This window comes from Panthera pardus, unplaced genomic scaffold (assembly GCF_024362965.1).
Source record: "Panthera pardus isolate Hobbes unplaced genomic scaffold, ASM2436296v1 HiC_scaffold_8, whole genome shotgun sequence".
NCBI classification, from domain to species: Eukaryota; Metazoa; Chordata; class Mammalia; order Carnivora; family Felidae; genus Panthera; species Panthera pardus.
In genome coordinates, this window is record NW_026527013.1 from 30,086,009 (window position 1) to 30,111,323 (window position 25,315).

The window sequence follows — 25,315 nt, forward strand, 5'->3', positions numbered from 1 at the left end:
AGTTTACTCAGAGGAGACATTCAACCTCTTATCTGTCTTTGCTTCCCAGCGCAGCCTTATGGCCCCCAAATTTTAAAAAGCGGGAATTGAGGAGGAGGACGAAGGACATGATTTTTAAATAAATTAGATTTTCTGGAAAGGTAAGCAGGTGGTTCATCCAGAGTTAAGAAATAATTTATTGTGAGAAAATACTAATAAAAAAAAAAAAGAGAGGCTCGGGGTGCACACTGCTTGAGATGTCGCAATCAAAGATACGTCCAAAGAAACCTATTAAAACAATGTAATATGGGTCATCAGGAGAGCTGCAACAAACCGCTTAAATTTCCACAGTAGACATGTATGTTTGCTAATAACTAAACAAGATTAGTTTTCATTACTGTGATTTACCTTAGATCACAAAGTATCATTTCTCTACAAGACGGGACTGTCAGCCACTGCAAATTGAAGTTAGTTAACACTTCTGTGTAATTTCCAGGGTGAAAATGAGGAAGGTTTGGAAACAGTAGGACTGTATTTTTTTTTTTTTTTTCATGATACAAAGCAAACAATTATCAAGGAAAGGGCCAATGCTTGGCCCCTGGGATGCTAGTAACATTTCTTAACACCTGCTGGAACAATGACAAGGTATTAATTTGAAAAACAATGAGGACAATCCAAAGCCACAGTAGTCAACTGTTACACTTTCAAGCAATTTTCAGTGAATGGATTGAGCAGGTTCCGTGATGGTCCTATAATTGTTGCAGTTTTATGATATGAAACAATAGAGGTTCTCCAATGAGATGTAAGTGATACATATCAGTTCTAAACTGGCACCTCGCTAGGCTCCTTCTCTCCCTTTGGCAGCCGCACATCAAAGGGCATTCTCAGTAGGGATGGGGACCCCCCCCCCCCACTTGGGGGACTTGAGAAACTTATTAGTATTGTTTCCATTTCTTCCCTGGTGATCCTGGAGGCAGATATGGCCTTTTCCTGGACTCATGCAGCCACCTTAGAGCTAAGATTCAAAGCTCAATTCAGCAGCCCTGTTAGTAACCGGCAACGTTAGTAACGTATAAGAATGGTTATTTTCACCCACTCCTTCTCTTTCCACAAAATTTGCTGTCATCAAAGGGCGTTTCATTTAAGTTTTAAAAACTTTGACCAAAAAAAAAAAAAAAAATCAGGGTGGTTTATCTTACCTAGGTAGTTAAAAAGCTCCATGCATGGTTCTCTACCTTTTGACCCTTCTTTTTCTTCATCACGTGTACCAGTAGCTGACATTTACTATATATCTGCTTGTTTGCTCTCACTAGAACATAACTCCACAAATATAGGGGTTTATTTGATCTATTTTCTATTGTATCCTCAGCACACAGAATGATGCCTGGCACAGAGTAGGTGCTCAGTAAATATATACTGAATGAACAAACCCGTGAATGAATAAGCCCCTTCCCCACATCTTTTTTTTTTTTTTTTTTTTTTTGAGCTCTCTAGTCACACTACCTGGATTTTTATTATATTCCCCCACCAACTGGAACTTGTGAACATCATTTAAATTTCTCTGGGTCTTAGTTACACCATCTGTAAAATGGGATTAATAATAGCTCTCCTACTTACCTTCAAGGGTTGTTATAAAATAATGTAGGTCAAGATACCATAAAAGCCATAAATTGATATACAAACATGAGCCACTATGATTCTGTTCCCCCACCCTGCCCCACAATATTGTATCACTTCATAGCCTTACCTACCTTTGGAATCTACTTTGGAACCAAGAAAAAAAACAGGGCTTGAGAGAAACCAACATCAAAATAAAGACGATACAGTCTCTGTGTGCCAATGTATACAGTTTCCTTATGATAGAGTCCCCAGGCCTCCACTCACCACCTTCTTCCTTTCTCATCAGCTTTACATCCAAAGCCAACAAGTTTGTCTCCCTTCCTTCAGTGGACCAGGAAGGGGCTACTGTTTGAAATGGGTGGGCTGATAACAGAGTGTCGTCACTTTTCCTGACGCCCTTAGCAAACGGCAGCACCAGACAGGTAGACCCAGCAACCACTGGGGTCTGGGACTATCAAGGGCAGAGGTAAGCCGCCTCTATACCTCTGGAGGCCCTGTGGGTAGCAGGTCACTACGTGGCTACGGGGGAAAGACAGTCACAATGGTGATCCTTTGTCATTGAGGGAGGGTTGAAGTACAGTTTTCTGTTTACACAGGCAGAGAAGGATGTGTAATGAAGTCTAGGTAGATTTCCAACCAAAATGGTTAAAAGAAAGACTGTTCACAGATAAGCTAACTTGCAGTTGTACATGGAAAATATTCTTGGCTAAATGACTGATGCTATTAGATAAATGAGGCTTTATACCATATTGCTTTCCTTTCCTTTCTTTCTTTCTTTTTTTTTTTTTTTTAACATTTATTCACCTTTGAGAGACAGAGACACAGCATGAGTGTGGGGAGGGGCAGAGAGAGAGGGAGACACAGAATCCGAAGCAGGCTCCTGGCTCTGAGCTGTCAGCACAGGGCTGGATGAGGGGCTCAAACCCACAAACCATGAGGCCGCTTGACTGAGCCACCCAGGCGCCCCTATACCATATTGCTTTCTAAACACAGTGGGGAAAGCTTCAGATGATGGTGTTTAGTATCGTACATTGTTTATTTCAAATATGGCTTGGACAGGCCGAGGATGGAGATTTTAGCAAACGTATGAAACAAACAAATAATCTCCGTATAGTTGACTCCCTCCACCTGTGGAAGGTATCATTTGTGAAGAAGCCACTCTGTGGCTTAGGAAAAATAGGACATTTTAATCATAGCTTGCCCCTACCAGGTACTTCTGAGCTTGAAAACAAATTCAAATTTTCAGTAACTTAAGCAAGCCCTAATTAGAAATGCAAATCTGGAGGCGCCTGGGTGGCTTGGTCGGTTAAGCGTCCGACTTCGGCTCAGGTCATGATCTCACGGTCCGTGAGTTCGAGCCCCGCGTCCGGCTCTGTGCTGACAGCTCAGAGCCCAGGGCCTGTTTCAGATTCTGTGTCTCCCTCTCTCTCTGCCCCTCCCCTGTTCATGCTCTGTCTCTCTGTCTCAAAAATAAATAAACGTTAAAAAAAAATTTTTAAAGAAATGCAAATCTGTCATGTATATTTGGAAGGGTCAAATACTACATCTAAGACAAAGAGATATGCTTTGGGGATTACACAATGTTTTGAACGACTGGTAACAGCACTTCTCTCCATTAGTGCAGATGATTAAGAGACAAATCTCTAATGCAACTAACTACTAGTCCCTACAAGGAACTAAACCAATAAACCATGTGCCAAAAACCTCACAGGGCAACACAGATGAACTCGGAGACTTCAGAGCCAGAAACACCTCAGAAGATGATTTCACCCAGAGTTCTTAACCCTGGCTGCAAATGAGAAGGATCTGGGGAGCTTTGGGCAATACTATCACCAAGACCCCTCACTCCAGAAATTGTTTTAATTTGGCAAGCAACCTGGCGCTAATGCTCGTAAGGGCCCCCCAGGTGTTTCCAATATGTAGCCAAGGTCCAGACTCATGGGTTTAGCCCACTGGTTCCCAAACCTGCACTCTCCCAGATCAGCTCTTTGGAAAGAGATTTCCAGGCTCCACACTCCTCCCCCCCCTCCACTCGAACTATTGAAGCAGAATCTCTGAACACAAGGGGCCTGAAATCTCTACTTAAAAAAAACAAAAGACAACCCCCCTCCCCAAACACTGCCAAGTATTAACGCTGCACATTCTGGGGTGAGGACACGTGATTTAATAGGTGATCGTCCCCGGTGTGCCAGGACACTGGCTCTTCAAAACAGAAGACAGAAACAACGGAACAAAACAGGAAACCTTGACTGGTTACGCCTGCCAATCTCCACGGTGTAACTATTCCCTCCTTGGCTGAGTTCAAGCTACCCACGTGCCCCGACTGAAGGCAGAGTTGGAAAAACATGCACACAACGGACTCCTGGAAGGCAGGGCTAGCAGGCTTTCCGGAGTCAAACTGCTGGCACTTAAACCCTCACACCCTGATTTACTAGCAGGTGATGCTGGACTTGCTCTTAACCTCCCTGTGCCTCACTTTCCTCACCTGTGAAGGAGGGTGATCCCATTCCCCTCTCATAGGGTTGTTTGGAAAAGCACACGATTACTGTAATTTACCACATGTAAACATGCACAGACAGTACGCCTGTGTATCCTGTGCTATTATTTTCCATAACATTGTTTATTTACTAAAACACAATATTCTTGCTATGATATTATGTGCTATAAAAATAGATGTTAATCAACTTGATTTTAAAGGGTATCTTTGTCCTGAGCCATAACAATTGGTGAAATCATGGGTTTGATGTGCTAACCACATTTTTTTCTAATATTCCTTAAATAATTACTCAATTATCCCAATAAAGATGTCAGTCTATGCACGAACTAAAATCATCTTGCAGATGGCATAGTGTTTAAGGGGACTGGTTTAAATCTCAGCTCTGCCACTTACCAGCGGTGGGACCCTGAGCAAATTACCATCTCTGTGCCTCAGTTTCCTCATCTTTAAACATTTGAAGTGCTTACCTTAGAACAGTGCTTAGCACACAGGGAATGCTTTATGAGGCTTGGCTGCAATTGCAATTATTATTATATTATGTATCAGCAGTGGCAAATGTACCACAGTTTGGAACACGTTGCATCATTTTCTTCTGTCTCCCTAGAGGGTGCAAATTCTGCTAATTCACTTTTGTTCCCTTTCGTGTAGATGTAGAGCCCTTCCCCCCCCCCCCCCTTAGTTTTACAATAAATCTAAACCTGGTCTGTAGGAATTAGATGGAAACCACATGAAATCACTGATGTTTGACTTTTTGGACCCCCTCCCCAAAATAATTTGACCTCCCCAATAACTTCCAGTGATAGCGATGATTGCCAGGTCAAGTTTCTCTGGGTATTTGGAGCTTGCCTGCTGGGCACCTGTTTAAACCTCGCTGGGGAGATCGCCCCTTGACTTGGAGGCCTACAGACACCAGATCTTCAGGCTGGGTGCCTAGAATTTCAATTTCTATTAGGGTTGCAGACCCGTGCAGGTCAGGACTGCTGTCAGCAAATTCATCCTCTCTCCCTGCTCCCCTGTGCAATACAGTGCGAGCATCCCCTTATCCGCCTGCCCAGGGGCTCTGCTCCTGCTGCTGAAATGTCTAGGGAGTGCCAGGTATAGTGCTGAGAGTTCCATACATGTGTGTCATTTAATCTGCACAGCAAACCTGTGACTTGGGTATTATTACCTCTCTTTTAAGGGTGGAGAAATAGGCCCAGAGAATTTGAGTAGTTCGCTCCCTGTGAACTGAAAGTTTATACTTTGGGGCTTGGAAAAATAAATTACTTAACGCCTCTCCTGGCTGCGGTTGTGTGTGAGTTTTTTCTCTTCTCCATTATAAAGACTCTCTACATGAAGGAGTCTGAGGTCCCTCGATGAGAAGTATTATATAAATTCAAAGCATAATTATTGATTGTACATTCTCTCATTAAACAAACAAAATGTATGCTAATGCTAGATTCACTCCAATTTTCCATTTTGCCATCCTTTGCGAAATAAGCCAATAAACGATTACACACTTAGCTTCCTGGGGAAATGAATTTAAATGTTAATATAAATCCTTTTAGAAAAAAACAAATTTTAACAAATAAGTATTTGAACAAGGAGGGCACTTAACCACGTTCAGAATGAGAAACGTTCAGTACAAGACCCTTGGTGGCTGTTGAGATAAGCTCTCTAAATTTAATATTTTATAATAGACTCACACCTCTTTTGTTAGAAATGGAGAAACAGAATCATTTTCTTTTCCCCTTTATTGGAATATATTTAAATCTCTCCAATTTTATTTTGCTAATAGGCAGGGCAAAGTCTGTCGATAAATGTATCCTGACTTATCACAGGTAATCCCACACTCCAGCATTCATGTGTAGTACTTAACCTCAATTTAAATGTAAATTTTGGGCAACCACAAGTGCTTTATCTGTGAACTTTGAGAGCTCTCTTCATTAATGAGGTCTGCACTAATTATAAGCAGTTCTGTAAGATTTCCTTAAAACAATTGCAGAATTGACCCCAAAATGAACAAATTCAGAATTTGTTTAAAAAAAAATACTGGCACCCTTGTGCAAATTTCTAGCTCACGGAGACTCCCAAGGTGTGCATACAGGAGGGGAGGGGAGTAGGCCAATAGAGAATGAACTGTACCAGAGAAACCCAGGAAAATGAAATGAAAGGCCACTGGGTTTACTCTCAAACAGGATCTCTCTTCTGGATGAAAGAAACGATAACCTCTTTTCATCTAAAACGAAAGTTTTACCATGAAATACTCTTGGCTTCTTTCTGGTGATTCAAGTCAGAAATATGCAATTTAGTAGCAACTAATGAAAACAGCATCATTAAATTTCTCATGAAAGCAAACACATACACACGCGCGCGCGCACACACACACACACACACACACACACACACACAAAAGCAATTTTCGAATACTCACAGGTACATCCACATATTTGGAAGCTGCCTTCACCTAAGGAGGAAAGAAGAGGGCAGAAGTGAGGCTGGTGTTTATGCTTCATTGTCCACAGCTCAGTGCTGTGTCACCATCAGTGAATACAATACACTGGCACACGGAGCTGACCAGGAAACACAGAAAGGTACTAAAAAAAAAAAATGTGATGTCTATTCTCTTTCCCAAGCGGTAGCTACCGCTTTGGAGAGAAAGAGAGAAAAGAGAGAGGGAGAGAGAAAAGAGGGAAGAAAGGTAGGCAAAAGGGAGGGGAAAGGAAGGAAAGGAAAGGAAAGGAAGGGAGACAGGAAGAAAGAGAGGGAAAAAGAAAGAAAAAAGAAAAAGGGAAGAAAAGAACAAGAAAAGAAAGAAGAGAAAAGAAATGAAAAGAAAAGAGATGAAAGGAAAAGAAAAGAAAAAAGAAAAGGCAAGCAAATATTTACTGATTAGGATCCTGTGGCTGTTGTGGGAATTTTGCATGCTCCTCTGTCCCTTTAAAAAGTAGAAAAGTAGCTAAACCGAAACTGATTAGTGGAGGGCTTGCTAGTCTAGAAAAGCAACTAAGGCTGCTGTTACTTCCTGTATTTTGGGTCTTTTTGTCCTGTGGCCACAGGTTTGTCCTAATGGAACCCTTGAGTTTCAGTTAAGAGTCTTAAAGAGGATGCAGTGTGGTGGGTGGGCATCCTTAACCCAGAGGGTGACAGGTGTCTGTGGGTGGGGTTGAGAGAGTACCAGAACCTCTCAAAGCCCGTCCCAAGGCTGTCGTTGTGTCTCCTGGTTTTAAATACTAAAAACCCCACACAGGAAGAGCAGGAAGTGGTTATGGAATTTATTTTCAGTTTTCAGGGAGAGAGTGCGGTATAGTATCTGAGAGCAAGGAATCTGGAGTCGGGTGTGGGTTCAAATCCCAGCTCTATGACTTACGAGCTGTGTGACCTTCGGCAAATTACTTCATCTCTCTGAGCCTCAGGTACCACATCGGCCAAAGGCAGAGATGCTAATAGATACTTACTTTAGCGGGTGATCTAAAGGTCAATGTACACAAGGTTCTGGGACGTAGTAGGCATGGAACGAATGGTAGGGAAGGTGATCAATTCATAAGCACATCTGGGGGGGGGGCTCTGTGTGCTGTGGGAAGTCAAGAATGGTGAGGTTGGAGGAGTAAAGCCTAAGGGACTTATTTCCTTTTGACTTGGCTCTTGTTCCTCCAGGCACAGGTGAGACCAGGGGGCTACGTTTGGGGTCAGAGAGGGTTTTGAGTCTTATTGGAAACTACAAAGATGGATGCACACAAAACAGGACGTCTTTCACATCACAGGTAGGGCTTCCTCTTGTCACTTGGCTGAGGCCACTATCAGGAATCACAGCTTCTACCCACATGTCGCCCAGTAAAGTGTCCAGGGGAGCATTTTCCCCAATTGCTCTTTTCTCAAGGCTCCTTTTCAAAATACCAACTCCCAAGGGAGAAAAGCCAGCGAACCAAAAAGGTAGGTTGGCAAGAGCCCAGGATTAAGAGTGGACAATTCTCAAAGTGGCAAAACTAGTTGACCCTGAGACAGTCATGTCAAGTCCCACAGACTTGGTCTCTAGAACTGGGTGATGATTCTGTGTTCTTTGCAGGGTTGAGAGCCTGACCCAATGAAAAAACATATGAGAAAGTGTTTCAGGAACTTTAAAGGGCTGACCACACACATCGATGAGTTAATTCTTGAGAGGGCAATGCATCTGAACACCCGGAATCAGTGCCAGCACCCAAGGTAATTCCTAGATTCTCTTGCTAAGGATGCTCTTAAAACCCTACATTTTTCTTTGCAGTGTGGACTGCAACTTTAATTCCGTAATTTTGTGCAATGTCTGTCTCCCACAGAATGTCTTGTCTTGCTCATAGCTGTCTCTCTAGTGACTCACTTGGTACCTGGCTTAGAAAGGGCGCTCAGGGAAAATGCGCAGAAGGAAGGAAGGAGAGAAAACAAGTGACCAGTGATGGCTGCAGGGTAGTTCAGGAATGAGCAGGGAATGGCCAGATTGAGAAGCCATTGCATGAATCAGTCTGAAAGCCAACATTGTGAAAGCTCATTCCTGCAAAGGCTGCTGGGTGAAAGGAAAATGGCCATTTGGGGCCATTAGAGGGATATGAGGAGGGGTGCCTGGGTAGCTCAGTCTGTCAAGCATCCGACTTCGGCTCAGGTCATGATCTCGTGGTTCGTGAGTTCGAGCCCCGCATGGGGCTCTGTGCTGACAGCTCGGAGCCTGGAGCCTGCTTCGGATTCCGTGTCTCCCTCTCTCTCTGCCCCTCTCCCACTCATGCTCTGTTTCTTTCTATCAAGAATAAATACACATTAAAAAAAAAAGCAGTATCAGGAAAGCTTTCCATATTTTGCACAATTAATGTTTCTACTAAATGATCCCCAAAACCAAATTTCTCTTGTCCATTCTGGATGTAGAATTTAGTTTGGGCAAAAAGTTGGTTTTCCTTTCTTTCAAGTCTCCCTCACCTACAATACCTAACACTTATGCGATGTTTTTCACTTGGCAAAACACATTCATGGACAGTTTCTTCTTTCAGCCACTCTGCAAAATGAGGGCTAGGAAGCATCTCTATTTTACAATTCAGAGCACTAAAACCCTCAGAATTTATTTGCTCATAATCTAGGCCAGAAGGTGGAGATGGCAGGACTCACATGTGGTCTCCTGAACTCCCAATTTTCCCTTTGGAACTCCCGATCTCCTCACCCATTGTAGAAATGTCTGAGGCACTCAAACATCAGTGGTTGGGGCAGGTGCTGGTAAAATCATTCTTCTCAGCTGGAAACTGCCTCTTTTGCTCTGTGGAGTCAGTGCTTGGCAGTTGGTAAGAGTTTTGCTACAGCTGAAATGATCAACCTTTAAACACGCCTACTCTCCATTTACCACTAACATGCAGTTTCAATCCAGAGAATGACACCAGTCAAATTCTATTCCTTTCGAGGCAGTTTGGGAAGATAAGGCAAGCTGTATGCCATGAATGAAAACCATCCACTCTCCTACACACACCAGCCTTCAGTTTTTCATCAGATAACAGCTGACTTATACCTTGTCTTGTAGATCTCCCTCCCATCCCATAGTGATAGCAAAAAACAGCTCAAACTGTGATCCTATTATTATTTAGAGTATTGTTTTGGTGTATCGTTTTTGGTTCTGGCCACTGAACTTTAAGAAGGAGGTTGACGAGGGGCACCTGGGTGGCTCAGTCGGTTGAGTGTTTGACTTCGGCTCAGGTCATGATCTTACGGTTGGTGAGTCTGAGCCCCGCATTGGGCTCTGTGCTGATAGCTCAGAGCCTGGAGCCTGCTTCAGATCCTGTCTCCCTCTCTCTCTGCCCCTCCCCCACTCACACTCTGTCTCTCTGTCTCTCAAAAATAAATATTTTTTTTTAAAGTTAAAAAATAAAAAGAAGGAGGTTGACAATAAGGATCCAGGAGAGCCTTCTATAAGGAAAGTGAAAGCAGAGACATCTTGCCTAGAAAGGGAGGGCTAATGTGGCCTTAATTAAGGAGCATCCATGTAGAAAGACTAAGCTTTTTCATGGTGGTTCCAGAGCATGGAATCAGGATGGATGAGTAGAATGAAGGGCCCCCAGAGAAGGTTCAAACAGCTCTCTCAGTCCATCCAAGCACTGGTCGTCTCTGACGGTCGAGCAGCTCAAGCAGAGGCTATATAGGGTGCTCTGGATGTGAGCCTTCCCCTTGTGACAGGTTACATCTAAGGCTGCTTCCTGTTCTGACTCTAGTCTCCTTAAGAGGTAGGAAGCTTTCATCAGTTCTATCTTTTTATAGTAGATGTTGAGGTATAGCAGAGCGAATAAATTGGCAAAGCGAGGATCAGAGCTCTGGTTCCTGAACCCACTCCTGCCTACCGTCAACAGCGCTGCCTTTAAACATCACATTTATTTTCAGTATCCGTAGAATATGTTTTTGCCAGCTACGTTCTGAGAGGAAGGACCAGATCCTCCCAGCTCATGAGGGCTTCAGAATTATTGCCAAGGGTCGGAAAAATTCAAGTGCACACCAGACGCTGCCTCTAGATTAAATAAACAACAGGCCTTACAATGTACACAAGACACTTTTCCATTATATGTAGATATGATTTTAATGAATAAAACACAAGTTTCTTTAAAAGTACTACCTGTTTCATGGAATTTTGTCATTCTGTATGTTTTCCCATCAGCGGTTCTAAAACGTGTATGTGTGTGTCTATCGGTGTGTGTACAATTTTTTCTTCTTTACCTTTAAATATTTTTTAAGTTTATTTATTTTGAGAGAAAGCACGAGAGCGCACGAGCAGAGAGAGAGGGAGGGGATCCCAAGCAGGGTCCGAGCTCTCAGCGCAGAGCCCACTACAGGGCTCAAACTCACAAACCGTTAGATCATAACCTGAGCTGAAACCAAGAGTCAGACACTTCACTGGCTGAGCCACCCAGGCGCCCCTCTTTTTTAACTTCAGAAGAAATCTTCCCAGTGAAGTGGCTAAGAGGATGAATTCGGATTGGTGGGGTCAGAAGTCTGGCTTTGCCATTTTCTAGCTTGTGACTTTGGGCAAGTTATTTAACGTCTCTGAGCCTTCTCTGCAGATGGGACGCTCCTAACAGTACTCAAAGGGATACTGTATGGATTGAATGAGATAATCCATCTAAGAGTGTAGAACAGTATTGGCATGGGGTAGAAGCTATTGAGGGTGACTTTTCTTAGTGTTACTGCAAATACTAGCTTATTAGTACAGATGGAGTGCATGCACCTTGTTCTGGTGATGGTGGTGACAGTTTCACCCCTCACCCCTAGCCCGTGGGCCATTTCTTGCCATAAAAAGGATGCTGGAATCTCCCCAGGTTACAGCAGGTATCTGGGCTGACTCACAGTCTGGTATACTTTCTGCCAATTTAGTGACCATCCTATGTACTAGAGAAAACCTTGAGGCACACAGCAAAGATCTGTTCCCTAACTCAGGACGGCTGAGTTTATGCACGAGTAAGAAGGCAGCTTCCCAGGCCAGGGCTCTCACTTATATTCAATAACACACACCTACAGCTCTCCGGGACCAAGCCGGGTCCCCAGGTGCTCTGGGACGCAGGAGATAAGGTGGGGGGGGGGGGTTTGCCCCACAGACCGGTCTGGCACCTTTTCTAAGCAGGCACTCAACTGCCCTCAAGGGAGAGGCAAGAACTGTGACTTCAGCCAGATCTCATTTCCTGAAATCCTGATGGTCAGATGGCAGGAAGAATACGCCTTCTCTAGCAGTACCATGGGCACCCACCCTCTCGCCCCTGACCGCCCAGATAGACTTGCCCAGTTCTGGGGTAGGAGGTCAGAAAAAGAAACACAAGGTAAGAGAGGCTGAGGGAGACCAAGGTTGACGGGAGGGAGACAGGCTGTCAGTGAACAACTTGTTCATGTTCTCATACGCCCGAAGCAAGGAACACTTACTATGTACAAGGCACCAGGTCAGGGGCTGTGCTCCATCAGAAGGCATTTGCTCCATGATTCCTGGCCCCTTTCTTAGAGGATGTCTAAGTGCACAATCCCTCCAAACACAGAATGAGTCATGTCCATCCAACAACTAGTAACTATAAGTAAGATTTCAGAGTGCTTATGACTTGCCAGGCAATGAGTCAGGGATACCACATTTGTTATACTCAATCCTCACGACAATACTTCGAGGGGGTCCTATTAATTATTCCGTTTTATAATTGAAGAAACCAAGGCCCAGACAGATGAACTTGGCTTAGTCGTACAGCTAAGAAGTTAAAGCTTGAGACCTCCCATCTCCTCAGCTGCCCATTATTCAGTAAAATAAACCAAACAAATATTAAACCACCTTCACTGACCAGTCATATCAAAGTCTTGTTTTGTGTGCGTGTGGGTGTAGACACAACATAAAATGCTTCTCTGGGAACAACGTGTGAGGGATTTGAATAATTATCTGCACTGACTCAGGACAGAAGGTCCAAAACGGTTTCCCTGGCCTGAATGTCCCAGCTAATTGCCTCGACCCTCCACCTGACTTAGCGTGTGTAGACAGGCTTAATGGTTTCTCTATTGAGCTCTTCCATTATTTTTCAGGTGCCCAAGGTAATCTTTTCATTGAACATTCACCATCCTGGGATTTTCACAATGCTGATGACTAAGGGATTTTCTTCTGCCCGGTCCTAATAAGGGGACCTGAGTTAATCATTGTGTGGCTTTGATAGGGAGCACCGTGGGGGCTTAAACCACTTCTCTTGCTTCATTAGGGGAAAAAGCAACCCAGGTGCAGACCACGAGGACCTCAGGGTTTGATACTATTAAATCAATGCACAGACAAAAAAAAAAAAAAAAGTGGATTAGGCGCTTTTTGCAAACAGAAATCTGGTGGGTAAGACTCAAAGATGGAAGAAAAAAGAAATCTGAACAGATACCACTGCATTAGTGACTGCCTGAGCCCTCCTTTCTCCCCAAGGTCTCTTAAGAAAACACCCACCAAGGAAATGATTTACTCTCTGCACAAGCTGACGCTACCCTGGCTTGTTTGACTTCACAAGCGCTTCGAGCTGATTTCTCTGCCTTTGCCTAGAAACTGCCAACCACAGCATCGCTTCAAGGGGCTAGCAACATTGACTTCAACATTTGGCTTTTGAGATTACTGCTGTAAAGAAAATTTTGCTGTCTTGTACCTTTCTCCATTTCTCTAATCCAGGCGATCATTAGAGATCTGGAGTATTATTATTATTTTTTGCAAGTTGAGGCAGTTCAGTGTGTAAAAATGTTACATAGGGCCACCACCATCCAGAAAATGATCACGTCTCTCAGGTTGAATTTTATCATCTATCACCACCTCATGTCTATGGAAAGCAAGGACCTCTGTCTCTCTCTCTTCAGTACCTACACTGCCTGATATATGGCAGGGGATTGATAAAAATGTGTTGAATGCATGAACTTCTGGGTATGGCCCTCTGTTCTTAGAACCCAGGATAGAGGTTTCTAGTATTTTCTTGCAGTTGGTGGTTAAGTTACAACCGTCTTAAAGGACATTGAAGAAAAGTGTAGGCAGGCACCATCAATTCAAAAGGAACTGGTATTTGTTGCCTCTGTGCAAAGAGCTGAAAGGGTCTCTTGTTCCTGTGTAGCACGGGCAGTCTGGTGCAGGAGTGAAGAGTGAGGGGGCATGAGTCCGACACAGAGACCGGCGTCTGGTTCTGTTCACCACCAGTTGTGTGCCAGGTAATTAACTTCTCTAAGCACCAGCTTCCCCATTAGACTATAGAGAGAGCGATAATAATACCTCCGGATGGGGTGGTTGGATGAATTATTAATAAACAAAGACAGATTTTAAAAGCATTTAACATGTACAGGGAACTAGTCTAAGCATTTGCTCTGTATAGATGTGTTTAGTACATGTTAAGGATTAAATGGGTTAATGTATGCAAAAACCTCTGCACAGGGCCTGGCATGTAGTGTGCGTTCAGTAAACGTTGGCTATTATTTTTACACCCTCTTTTCCTTCCGCCTCCAAAGGGGCTGATTTGATTGGTCAGGTTCTAGGGCACTGCTCTGAGGTATGTTTTCTAGCTAGCCATATATCTGCACACTTAAATTAAGTGCTTCAGGTGAGAGGGTGTGACCTACGTTGCAGTAAGAGGGCTGGCTGTCTTACTTCTCTTCTCTGCTGGCTCTGTGCCTAGACCCTCTTTCTGATTCTATTTCTTCCTCCTAGAAGGAGATCCCAGGAGAAGAGAGTGAATCTCTCTAGACTTCTCTGCATTGGAATGCAGACCCAAAGCCCAGTTCACAATGTGGTTGCTTGTTCGCAAAGAAGCTTGCCATCATTTATTTTGCTCCCTCTATGGACATACCATTTCCTCACTGAAAAGTGGAGTCTCTTCCTCTACCCCCTTGAGTCTGGGCCGGCTTGGCCTGTGACTGCTCTGACCAACAGAACATGATGGAGATGACACCATGCCAGTTTCAAGCCAAGTCCTTAAAAGGGCTGGCAGCCTCTACTGCCTTACTCTTGAAAGTCAGCTGCTACAGTGTGACCCCCCCTGACACCACCATGCTGCAAGAAGCCCAAGCCATTTGGAAAAGGTTGGCAGGATGAGATCCATATAGGTAGAAAGAAGTAGTATGAAGACACATCAAATTGTCAGCTATCCAGCCCCAGCCCAGCGTAGCCACCTGCTGAATGCAGCCCAACGAGCGACCCCAGTCAAAGCCACATGAACCACAGAATCTCCTAGCTGAGCTCTTCCCAGATTCCTAATCCACAAATTGTGAGCAAAAGAAAGTGACTGTCTTAAGCCACTAATTCTGGCACAGTTGGTTATGCAGCAGTAGACAACCAAAACTTAATAAGGTGGTTCTTTATCTCATATTCCCCTACCTTTATCCATTGCATGTATTTCCCTGGAGGATGCTGTGGGGTGGTCCCTGATGGTCTAGGACAGGATTTGGGTATTTCTGGCTCTCCTGGCTATAAACACATTAATGACTAACCTGATTTTCACTTGATACTTAGTGATATTTGTTGAGCATATATGGGTGGGGTACTGCACCAGGCACTTTATGAATAATTAGCTCAGTCATCACTGTAGAACCCAGGCAGGCCCATTTTACCATCCCTGCTTAATAAAAGGATGCTGAGGCTCAACACGGTTAAGCAATTCTCAAGAGGTGAACCAGTAAGTGGTGGAGCTGGAGTACAAGCCCAAATCTGGTTACAAAGTGCAGAGTCCTTTCATTATATCAAGTTGTTGCTGTTCTGAAAAGGATGTGTCATTCTAAAACCACTTCTTACCTACTGACCACCCAGGATCTGGGAAAAGGAGAGCCTATTTTGTGGAACGTGTAGAGGCTTTGGGTCACGTAGAGCTTGGTTCGATTGTGCTCTATCACTTATTAGTTCAATGACCTTGGGGAAAATTATGAAACCTTCTATGGCTTCTATAATCTCATCTGCAAGATGAGGATAGCAGTAACAATTCAGGGGGTTCTTCTGAGGTTGAACATGTTAACACGTCAAGTCAACAGTGCCTGGTACAGGGTAAGAGCTCAATAATCATTAGCTATTATTAGTAGTAGTGTTTAATTCACTTGTGGTTAGCTGGGAGTTGACTATGCCAAGTGTGTTCCCATCCATAGCTTATAGACTAAAGCTGGCAAACTATGGCCTGTGGGCCAAATCTAGCCTGTTGCTTGTGTTTATGTGGCCCATGAGCTAAGAATGGTTTTCACGTTCTTCAGTGGTTGAAAGTCCAAAGAAGAATAATAGTTCCTGAAATGTGAAACTTACAGGAAATTGACATTTCAATGTCTGTAAATAAAGTTTTATTGGACCACAGCCACACCCACTCATTTATATCTTATCGATAGCTGCTTTCATGCTACAGGGGCACAGGCTGAGCAGCTGTGACTGAGACCACGTGGCCTATAAAGTAAAAACTACTTACTATTTTGTCTTTTTGAGAGGTTTTCAGACCTCTGGACTAGAACACGCTTAAATGAGAGATAATGGAATGGAGGCGTGAAAAGAATCACAAAATGTAAATGCCTAATCTTAATGTGACCATTAACTAGTTGACTGATGTCAGCTACTTGCCTAACCTCAGGTCCTTATTTATCATAATAGGGTGCCAGGCTGAGGATTTTCTTTTGACTCCCTCTAGAATTAAAAAATATGTCTTTCAGATGGTACAAGGCAGGTTGGTTCTAGGAAGAATGTGGGATAGAAGTACTTCCCACACCTTGAAAAAGTTGTAAATACTCTAGTAGTAAAACAAGAGGCTTATTAATATTGTAGTATTAATAAGAGCTCTGGTCATGAGGCTCCAGGAAAAATATAGTACCCTGGAAAAGGAAAAGTACTTGAGATACATAAAGACCACCCACACAAGTACCAGAGAATATAGCATGGCCCAGTGGGTAGACTTGGCAAAGAGATAAAAGGATTACCATAGGTAACTTGTGCTAAGTATCCACCCTGTGCCAGACTCTGTTTTCTGCGTTCTTCATCCAATGTAATATTCCCAGCACCCTCTACCTGCAGCCCTCTTCATCTGCATCACTTTGGGCTGTGGGGAGGATTCACAAAGATAATATGCATAAAGAGGCACAATACAAAGATGCGGCAAACACTCAGGGTATGCCAGCTCCTAGACTGCTACTGCTGGAATGAACAGCCCAAAGGAACAACCTTTCTGTGGCCAAAGAGTAAGCCCCTCTGTGAACCTACCCTGAGTCCCGACATTTGCCCATGTCCTTCCTCAGCTTCCGGTTTTCATTTTCTTTTTTGAGGCAGAAGTGCAGTCAGAAGGGTTGACATCTAAATGCATATGGCCCCATGAGAAGCATCGTTCAGGCCAGTGATGTGGGAGAAGCTGTGACCACATCATTGATCAGCAGATTGGAGACAGCTGGGAAAAGATATGGGTGTTTCTAGAGGGGAGCAGAGGCAGTAGAGGGAAGTGCTTGAAAGCACAGACTTTGGAGTTGGGTCACATGGGGCCAAATTCTAGTTCTTCTCCTTACTAGACAAGGTCCTTGATTTTTCCATGGCTTGCATCCCTCATCTATAAAATGGGGATAATACTACTTTTCATAGAGTTGTTGGGTTTTTAACTGAGTTGGCAGATCAGTTCCCAGGGCATAATAAATAAGAATTATGTGTCTGCCATTATTATCCTTCCTGCTGAAAAAACCAGCTGGTTCTCAGTAATTATATTTGTGTATTAAGCTTGCTCCGGCCCTGCATTATCCAATAGCTACATGTGGCTATTTAAATTTAAATGACTTTGGGGCACCTGGGTGGCTCAGTCAGTTGAGTGTCCGACTCTTGATTTCGGCTCAGGTCATGATCTCACAGCTCATGGGTCTGAGCCCCTCGTCAGGCTCTGTGCTGACAGTGCACAGCCTGCTTGGGATTTTCTCTCTCTCCCTCTCCCTCCACCCCTCCCCTCCTCACGCTGTCTCTTTATCTCAAAATAAATGAACAAACGTCACAAAAATGTAAATGAATTCGAACAAAATACAATTAAAAATTCAACTTTGTAGTTGTACTAGCCACATTTCATGAGCCACATGTAGCCAGGGGCTGCTGAATCAAAGCAGTTAAGATACAGAATATTTCCACCACTGCAGAAAGTTCTATTCGATGGTGCTGAGAGACTCAAGAGACATTCATAATAATAAAGGTTATTACATTTTTAAATGTTAAGAATGAAGAGATGTGCCATTCAACCCTGAGTTGACAAGAGGACAAGAGATCAGTTGGAAGAGGAAGCAGGGGAAGGAAAAGAGCACTGGTGTCAACAGCCTCCTTGGGTGGATGAAACAGGAATTAAAAGGAGGTGGGTATTATTTAAAGTTATCAAGATGCCAAGAGAGGAATGGCAATATTAATAAAACCATGACAGGAAGAGGGAGGGGGAGGGGTGTAAGATAACAAAGTGAGCGAAAGCCCCATCTATTATAGTAGGGAGTCAAATAATCTCTCAGACCACTAAACCAAGAAATAGCAATGTAAGAACAGTACTTGGAGCTACGATGATAAAAAGAAAATTGTTTCAAGGGGCTCTTCTGGAGTCAGGGATTAAGGCTACAAAGGGGTAGGACAGAGAACTGTTGTTTCTTTAAAAAAAGATATTACTATGAGTGACTGTACTATTTCATTTTTAACCCTCTATGTATTTCTTCTATAAAAAATTCCTGAAAAAAGAACAAAACGAGTGGTAGAATTTTCAACATTCTGGTGGAGAATGGCATTTTGCAGGAGGAATTTGTCTCCTCTAGAGTAACTTCTTCAAGGTTTTTGGTTGACGGGAACAGGATTCCGGGTTATGTCCTCTACAAAGGCAAAAAAAAAAGCAAAACCTAGCAACCCCTCCCCCTCCTCCCCATACATAATCTGGATGCTCTAAGTGCATCTTGGGAAGATGAATACATTGTTAGTGCCAACCGAGGGACTGACTGCCTGGGGGAGACAGAATGTACCAGTGGGTGGATGTACTGGGACTCTGTGTGCGGGTGAGCATTTGAGCAAACCTCAGTGGCTCCTGCTTGGGGCCAAGTGACAATCATGGTGAAAGCCCCTTACAACATTTTCTAAGGACTGGAGGAAAGTATGACCCTTGAAATATATCTGGAATCATGGACAGCATGATGGATTCCCGAGCTGTGTCACCAAGGGGATGAAACACCTTCTCTGCTGGCCGAAGATCAAGGGTGTTTCTGGCCAATTATGAAGTGCTGAGCGCACATAAGCACCATGTAAATGCCACAGAGAGGCACACACGTCATGAGGCCATCTTCCCTTACTTTCCTTTTTAAAAGGGCCTGAGTTTATAAGTGCTGTTTTTACAGATGTGGGAACTGTGACACCGACAATTCTTTATGGGTAGCTCACCAGGGGGACGTTGCTCAGAAAAGCGTGCATTTAAAAGAAAAGAGTGAAACACTGAAATGTTTAAAAATAAGGTTTCCCTCTGTTGCTTATAAATGGAACCAGTGTTTGAAAAAATTTTCAGATAACAGAAAGTGAATACTGGAGTCCAAGTCTGGACTCTCTTGCGATCTCAAATACTGGCTCTGTGAGTTTGGGAAAAGCCACTGTTTTCTCAGACAACATAGAAATACCTAATACCTGATATACATGGTCATATACAAAAAATATGGATGCATTTACCAATGACTGAATGCCTGACACCGCCTTATTCAATTCTTATCACAACCCGACTTCTCATCATACAAATGAAGGAACTGTGGCTCAGAGTAGTTAAACTGCTCTCCTCGGGGAACACAGGTAAGAATAGAACTAGGATCTGAACCCTGGTGGGTCTAACTTCAAAGGATCCGCTACTATATTATGCCGCCCCCTATGTTGCCCTACGTTATTCACAGGATAGTTTACCGAAGTCTGAAGATAAAATCCAGGTGACAGTGGAGGTGCTTCAAAAAGCAAGCAACGCCCTATAATGCTGATATTCACCTGTTACCCTGCACAAGACCTCATACATAACTATCGTGTAACCATCATGCATATTCTGAAATGACCTCCGAGGACCTCTGTGGGGCTGGAGGAAGGTGGGAGAGGGCCCAGGCTTTCCTGGAAAGCGTCCTTAGGCAAGATCACGAAAACCTCAAATTGTAGGGCTGCTGGTTGATTGCACGGCTTCTGTGCATGTTCATAAATATTGATTGTGATTAAACTATTATCATAGTAATGAGGCTAATAATGCCTCCTACAGCCCATCCCACCACACTACTCAAAGTCCCTACCTTTCATTAAACAAAGAGCTGCTGGCACTGCTGGGGAGTTGGGCAAGAGGCAGGGAAGTGATCTCTATTAAGCAAAAGCATTCTGTTTCATGCGCTGATTAAGAGCCGCAGCCCTCATTAACGAGAATTGTTCGGATCTCCTGTTGCTCAGGGTACTGTGCTCCGAGACTGGGTCCAGGAAGTGTATGTTCTCATCTCTCTTCCCCCCTGGGGCTTCCGAACAGATGCCCTATTGAAGTAGACATGTTTTTCCTTCCAGTTTCCCTCATTTCTGTCCCAATCCTTCATTCCCAGAGAGGATTTCGGCAAGGCTCAGGGCCTCCTTCAAGCCCTCCCTTTTAATGCTACTAAGACTTAGCAATGGTTGCATGCTTATTTATTATTTGCCTGGCATAAGGCTAAGCAATTTATAAGTAATTAACCCTGACAACGGAGGGCAGGATGGTGATTATCATTTATGGAAGAGGAAACTGAGGCTCAGAGAGGTTTAACAGCTTCCTAAAAGACACAAAGCTGGAAGTATCATGTGGCTTCCTTGGACCCCAGGGTCTGATCTCTTAACGAGGTTGTCTTGCTTTTCCATTTGTCTATTTACTTGGCATGCTCTCATTTTAGGAGAAACTTGGAAGTATAAATCAGAAAATTTCAATTTTATAAAATCTCCAAGCAAGGGGGAGCCTGGGCTGCTGTGTCGGTTGAGCATCCGACTCTTGATCTCAGCTCAGGTCATGATCTCATGAGTTCAAGCCCTGTACTGAAAAAAATAATAAATAAAATAAAATCTCCAAACAGGTACAAAGGCTTCTTTTTATTTGATGGTAAGTAGGGGCCTCTGCCCACCTCTGGCATTTTTGGGTTTTGCTCTGCCTTTGGAACACTAAAAGGCCCAACGGACTGCAAGCTAGAAGACGGGAAGGACCATATCTCACCTGTGTCCCTGGCTTCTGCCCGACCTTGGTGCTAAGCAAATGAGGGCCGTGCTATCATGACACGACAGTCATGTTTCTGCACGAGGGGATCACCTGGCGGCCTGATGTCCTCCGCTTCTCCCCTAGCAGCCTCAGCCTGAACTTGAGGGCACACGTTGTTTATATCACCACTGCCAGTGACAACCTATCAGTCAGTGTAGGTCCGCAATATAGTGGAGAATTCGTTTTTTTCTGCTTTGTCCTCATCTCAGGTAAAGAGTGGACGAAAACAAATGGACAGGTTTTGTGTCTAAACCAGATGTTCAAGTCATTTTCCTTCTCTGGTCTCAGTTTACACAGCTGCAAAATAGGGCAGCAAGAAGGTATCACAAGTTCCCAAACTTCTGGCACCAACACCGCTGTCCTGATTTTGGCTACGGCCCATGTGGCGTCTGTACTATATTTTCTTATGTACTTAATTTCTTCTTTAAATTGGCTCACTTTTTAAAGACTTAATTATAAAGAGAAGATGGGTATCACTGCCATATACAGAAAATCAGCAGTAATATAAAATCAAGAGGAGAAGGAGGTAAAAGTACACAAAACACAAAAATAAAATGACGACGTTCTAGGTAGACACGGTTGCCTGTAGGGGGTGCTGAACCCAAGGCCTGCTCGTTCTTTCTCTTTGTTACAGATGAATATGTGATATTTTAGGGAAGTGTGAGAGGCAGATTATCACTCACTGGAAACTTTCTCCTTGATATAAAGATAAACATGAGGAGAAAATTAAAGAGGGGATAATTCTCTTACAATGGGATTGGTGCTATTTCATGTGGCATTTTTGTGGCGTCTAATATCATCTCAGGTACCAGGTGGTGCATCTCCTGTGCTTGGGAAACACTCAGGGATATGTTAGTAGAAAGGAAGAGGGAGGAGGAGGAAGAGGAAAAAGAGGGAGGCAGACACCACGCTGTTTGGTAGCCTTTGCCAATTCTGTGGTGCAAACGATTTGACCATGGTCAGTTTCAAGCTCCCGGTGGGGCATCACTAAACGCAGAGCTGCGAAGAGATGTGGGGAAGTGGCTGTGCCCAGCAGGTAGGAACGGAGAAGATTCTAGTACAACACTGGAAACGTTGGACCAGAAAAATCTCAAAAGTTCCTTCTGTCGTATGCCCTCTAGATAGCAACTTCCAGACAACAAGAGATAGGGTCTTCAAAAGAAGATCTTCCTATCTTTACAACTCCTAGCTTGATAATTTACATATAGCAGTCATAGAAAACATGGTAGCAGGTCAAGTGATCGGTTCTAGTACTCAGCACTCAGTGACATAACCACAGTAATAACCACAATAATAACAAAAGCTAACAAGTATCAGATGCTTACCTCATCCCGGGTATATAACATTTTCTCACTTATTATTATTATTATCTCATTATTAATGAGATATTATTATTATGAGATTATTAATGAGATTAATTATTAATATTATCTCATTATTATTCCCATTTTATAGGTCAGTAAGCTAAGGCCAGAGGTTAATTAATCTGTCCAGAATAATACTCCAGTAAGGGACAGAACTGGACGAACAAGCAACCTAGTTGTATAACGAAATAAACCTGATTCGACCTAAAATATGCACGGGGGATGGGTTATTCAAGTCTGGTTAGCTGAATATTTTGATTCATAGGTATTCTAGAGGCTATGTGTGAATGAAAAATTCTGGAAGAATTAAAATAAAACACTAAATGCTAAAATACACTAAACTTAATGGAAAACATCTCTGACGAATCCAAGTTTTGAGTATAAGAACGTGCCGAAATAGAAGCTACAGGAGAGTCTTGGTTGATCCTGTTCTGAGTAGTGATTTGGGTTGCTTAGGAGAAATGGTTAACACGCCAAGGACTAAACAGGTGAGAAAATGGTAGAAAGTGCTAGATCAGGTGAACCTTCTTACAGGTGTAGGCTGAAGGTAAGACTAAGAAGGGGTATTTACTGAGCTGCCACAATGTGCCAGGAGACTGCTCACTATAGTTCTTTTTTTTTTTTTCATTTTAAAATATTTACTTATTTTTGAGACAGAGAGAGAGGGAGACAGAGCGCAAGTGGGGGAAGGGCAGAGAGAAACACACACACACAGAATCCGATGCAGGCTCTGGGCTCTGAGCTGTCAGCACAGAGCCCGATGGGAAGCTCAAACTCATGACCGGAACCGAAGTCGGATGCTTAATCGACCAAGCCACCCAGGCGCCCCTGCTCATCGTGGTTCTAATCATCTCATCCGCTCCCTGACATACACCCTAGCACCCCCACTCAACAGATGAAACAACTGAGGCTCAACAAATGGCCAGTAACTAGCCTGCATTTCTGTTAGCCTGGGCTTCACAATCCTCTCTCTCCCTCTCACTTTCTGGTGACCAGCGTCCCCCTGCAAGTGGTTTGGAGGTTAGGGCAGCATCTCTGACTTTTAATTTCAGAACAATTATCTCATGTTTGGAGCCCCACGTGTCTTCATTACGTCTTTCTTTCATGGCTGTCAGTTCTGTGACCTGGTCACTCAGCACCTGACGGTCTGAAGAAAATACCATGTCTGTCTTGTGTTCATCTGTCTACTAAAGAATTTAAAGGGGAATGGTTAACTTTGGATGCTTTTTTTTTTTTTCTTCTTCTGAAAAAGCTTCTGAAGGGCTGCTTTGGACAGCAGGGTATGTTAATTGTCAGCTGTGTTTTCAAGGCATGAACTGGAAAGGAGGAGGATGTCCTACTAGGTGATAAAATTATCTGAAATAAACCCCAAAGTGGATGTCAAGTTCTGAGCCATTGGGGAGTGGCTGATGAAAGAAGTCGGTAGAAGGCATGGCAGATCGGTGCTTTACAGTTCTTGAACATGTTAGAGCATGGTGCTTTTTTGGTCTATGCGAACAAAAACCATTAGACAAAGTAAGTCTTGCCTTCCGATGGTGGCCCAAAGCTTCAAAATCAGACTACAAACACGACGTCAGCCGGTAACAGTAGCTGGTCTCTCGGGGACCTCTCTTCCCTTCTCCAGCTAAATTAATTTTGATAATGTCCCTTGGCAAACCCTTAGATACCATAACCATGGGCAAGTTGTTTCATGATCAGGCTCCAGACTAGCTGCTCCCTAGCTCTATCCCTATTTTAGTCTGACATTTACCCGAGTCTCAATGAACTTCTGGTTCCCACAATGCATGGGACCTTCCCTTCCTCCTCAGTGTCTTTGTGCCCTGCAACACTCCTTCTTCTCTTATTTGCTACATCCATCAGACCTCACCTCAAACGCCATGGCCTCCCAGATGATGTTCGGTTCCTTTAGGCTACTGCCCCATTGCCTCAGCTCCTTCTCCCTCTCTCTGAAAACTTGCGACGTGTGTGACTTACTTGTTGAGACTGTATCTCCCTACTGAGAATATATACTAAGAGGCATTATCCGTCTTGGTCATTGGTAAGCTCCCAATGCCTAGCAGCAAGTAAGTACTTAACAAACGTGTGTTGAATGAAGGACTAATGTGAAACTGAAGATTATCTGGAAAGCACAAAAGAAGTAGGGGGATTTTGAATGTCTATTCCTTTGGTTTTATTGCAAACCATGTGGTGGGTAAATTACTTACAAAATACTTTTACTGGTAAGGTGTGAAAAAAAAATAGAGGACTCTTTCCCTTAGAAATGGTATCGGTAAGTGGATTGTTCCTGGGAGAGTCACGAATTGATTCCATTTATGAGTTTCTGTGCTTCTGTGGGGAATAACATTCTGAAGATAATAAAAGAGTAAATCTAAGGTGGAGTCTTAGTAGTTGTATGACTTTGGACAAAAAACTCAACTTCTCTCATCTGTAAAATGGGGATAATAATTGTATCAATTGCATAGGGTGATTGTGAGAATCGGATGAGAATATGCATGTAAGTCACTCAGCACACTGCCTGGCACATAATATATGTTCAATAAAGGTCAGCTATTACCAACATGGTTGGTGCTTTTGTCCAAGGCAGGCACCTCCACTCTGAAGTGGGGAAGTCAACTGACTTGCCTCACATGGATTCAGCGTCTGATAATCTAAGGATGTTGCCTTCTGAAGGTAGACCAAGACCTCTCTGTCTACACCATCATCACCAGCCCATAGTATAAAAAGCCATGTCTCCTCTGCTGGGCATTCCCTGAAGCCAGAGCAAAAATGGGACATCACTGGAGAGAACACTAACAATTATGAACACTCGCCCCATGCTAAAATTTGAACTGCTTCCTAACCAAAATAGTCTGTGCACAGAAGCGAATTCTTTTGATCCAGTTCTGGCTTTTGACCAAAGTGGCAGTCTTGTTCTTTGGCATGACCTCAAGAGCTCTGCACAAAAGCCGTCTACGCTGATGGATGATCCGGACTAACACCGGTCCTGGTCTCAGATTCTAGCAGGAAGAAGTATGTCTACCTTGTTTCATTTCTAAGTGACAAACCAATTAAAAGGCTGGCAAATGAAGAGGGAAAAAAGGTGGATGAGGGTAATTTGAGACCTAGGGGATTGTGCATACGTAGTGTTTGGGCCCCTGACAGCTTTTAATAGGGCTTTACCCTGTCTGACCAGAGTGGCT

At 43.6% G+C, this 25,315-nt stretch overlaps 1 protein-coding gene across 19 annotated transcripts in view; it reads right to left on the bottom strand.

Annotated features, from left to right (window-relative positions):
- Positions 1-25,315, bottom strand: part of CADPS (calcium dependent secretion activator) — a 476,583-nt gene that overhangs the window by 40,004 nt on the left and 411,264 nt on the right. For all 19 annotated transcript variants that reach the window (XM_053898015.1, XM_053898017.1, XM_053898018.1 and 16 more), the window contains one exon: positions 6,510-6,542. In XM_053898015.1, the coding sequence (XP_053753990.1) occupies positions 6,510-6,542 (33 nt within the window). The remainder of the gene's footprint in view (positions 1-6,509; positions 6,543-25,315) is intronic.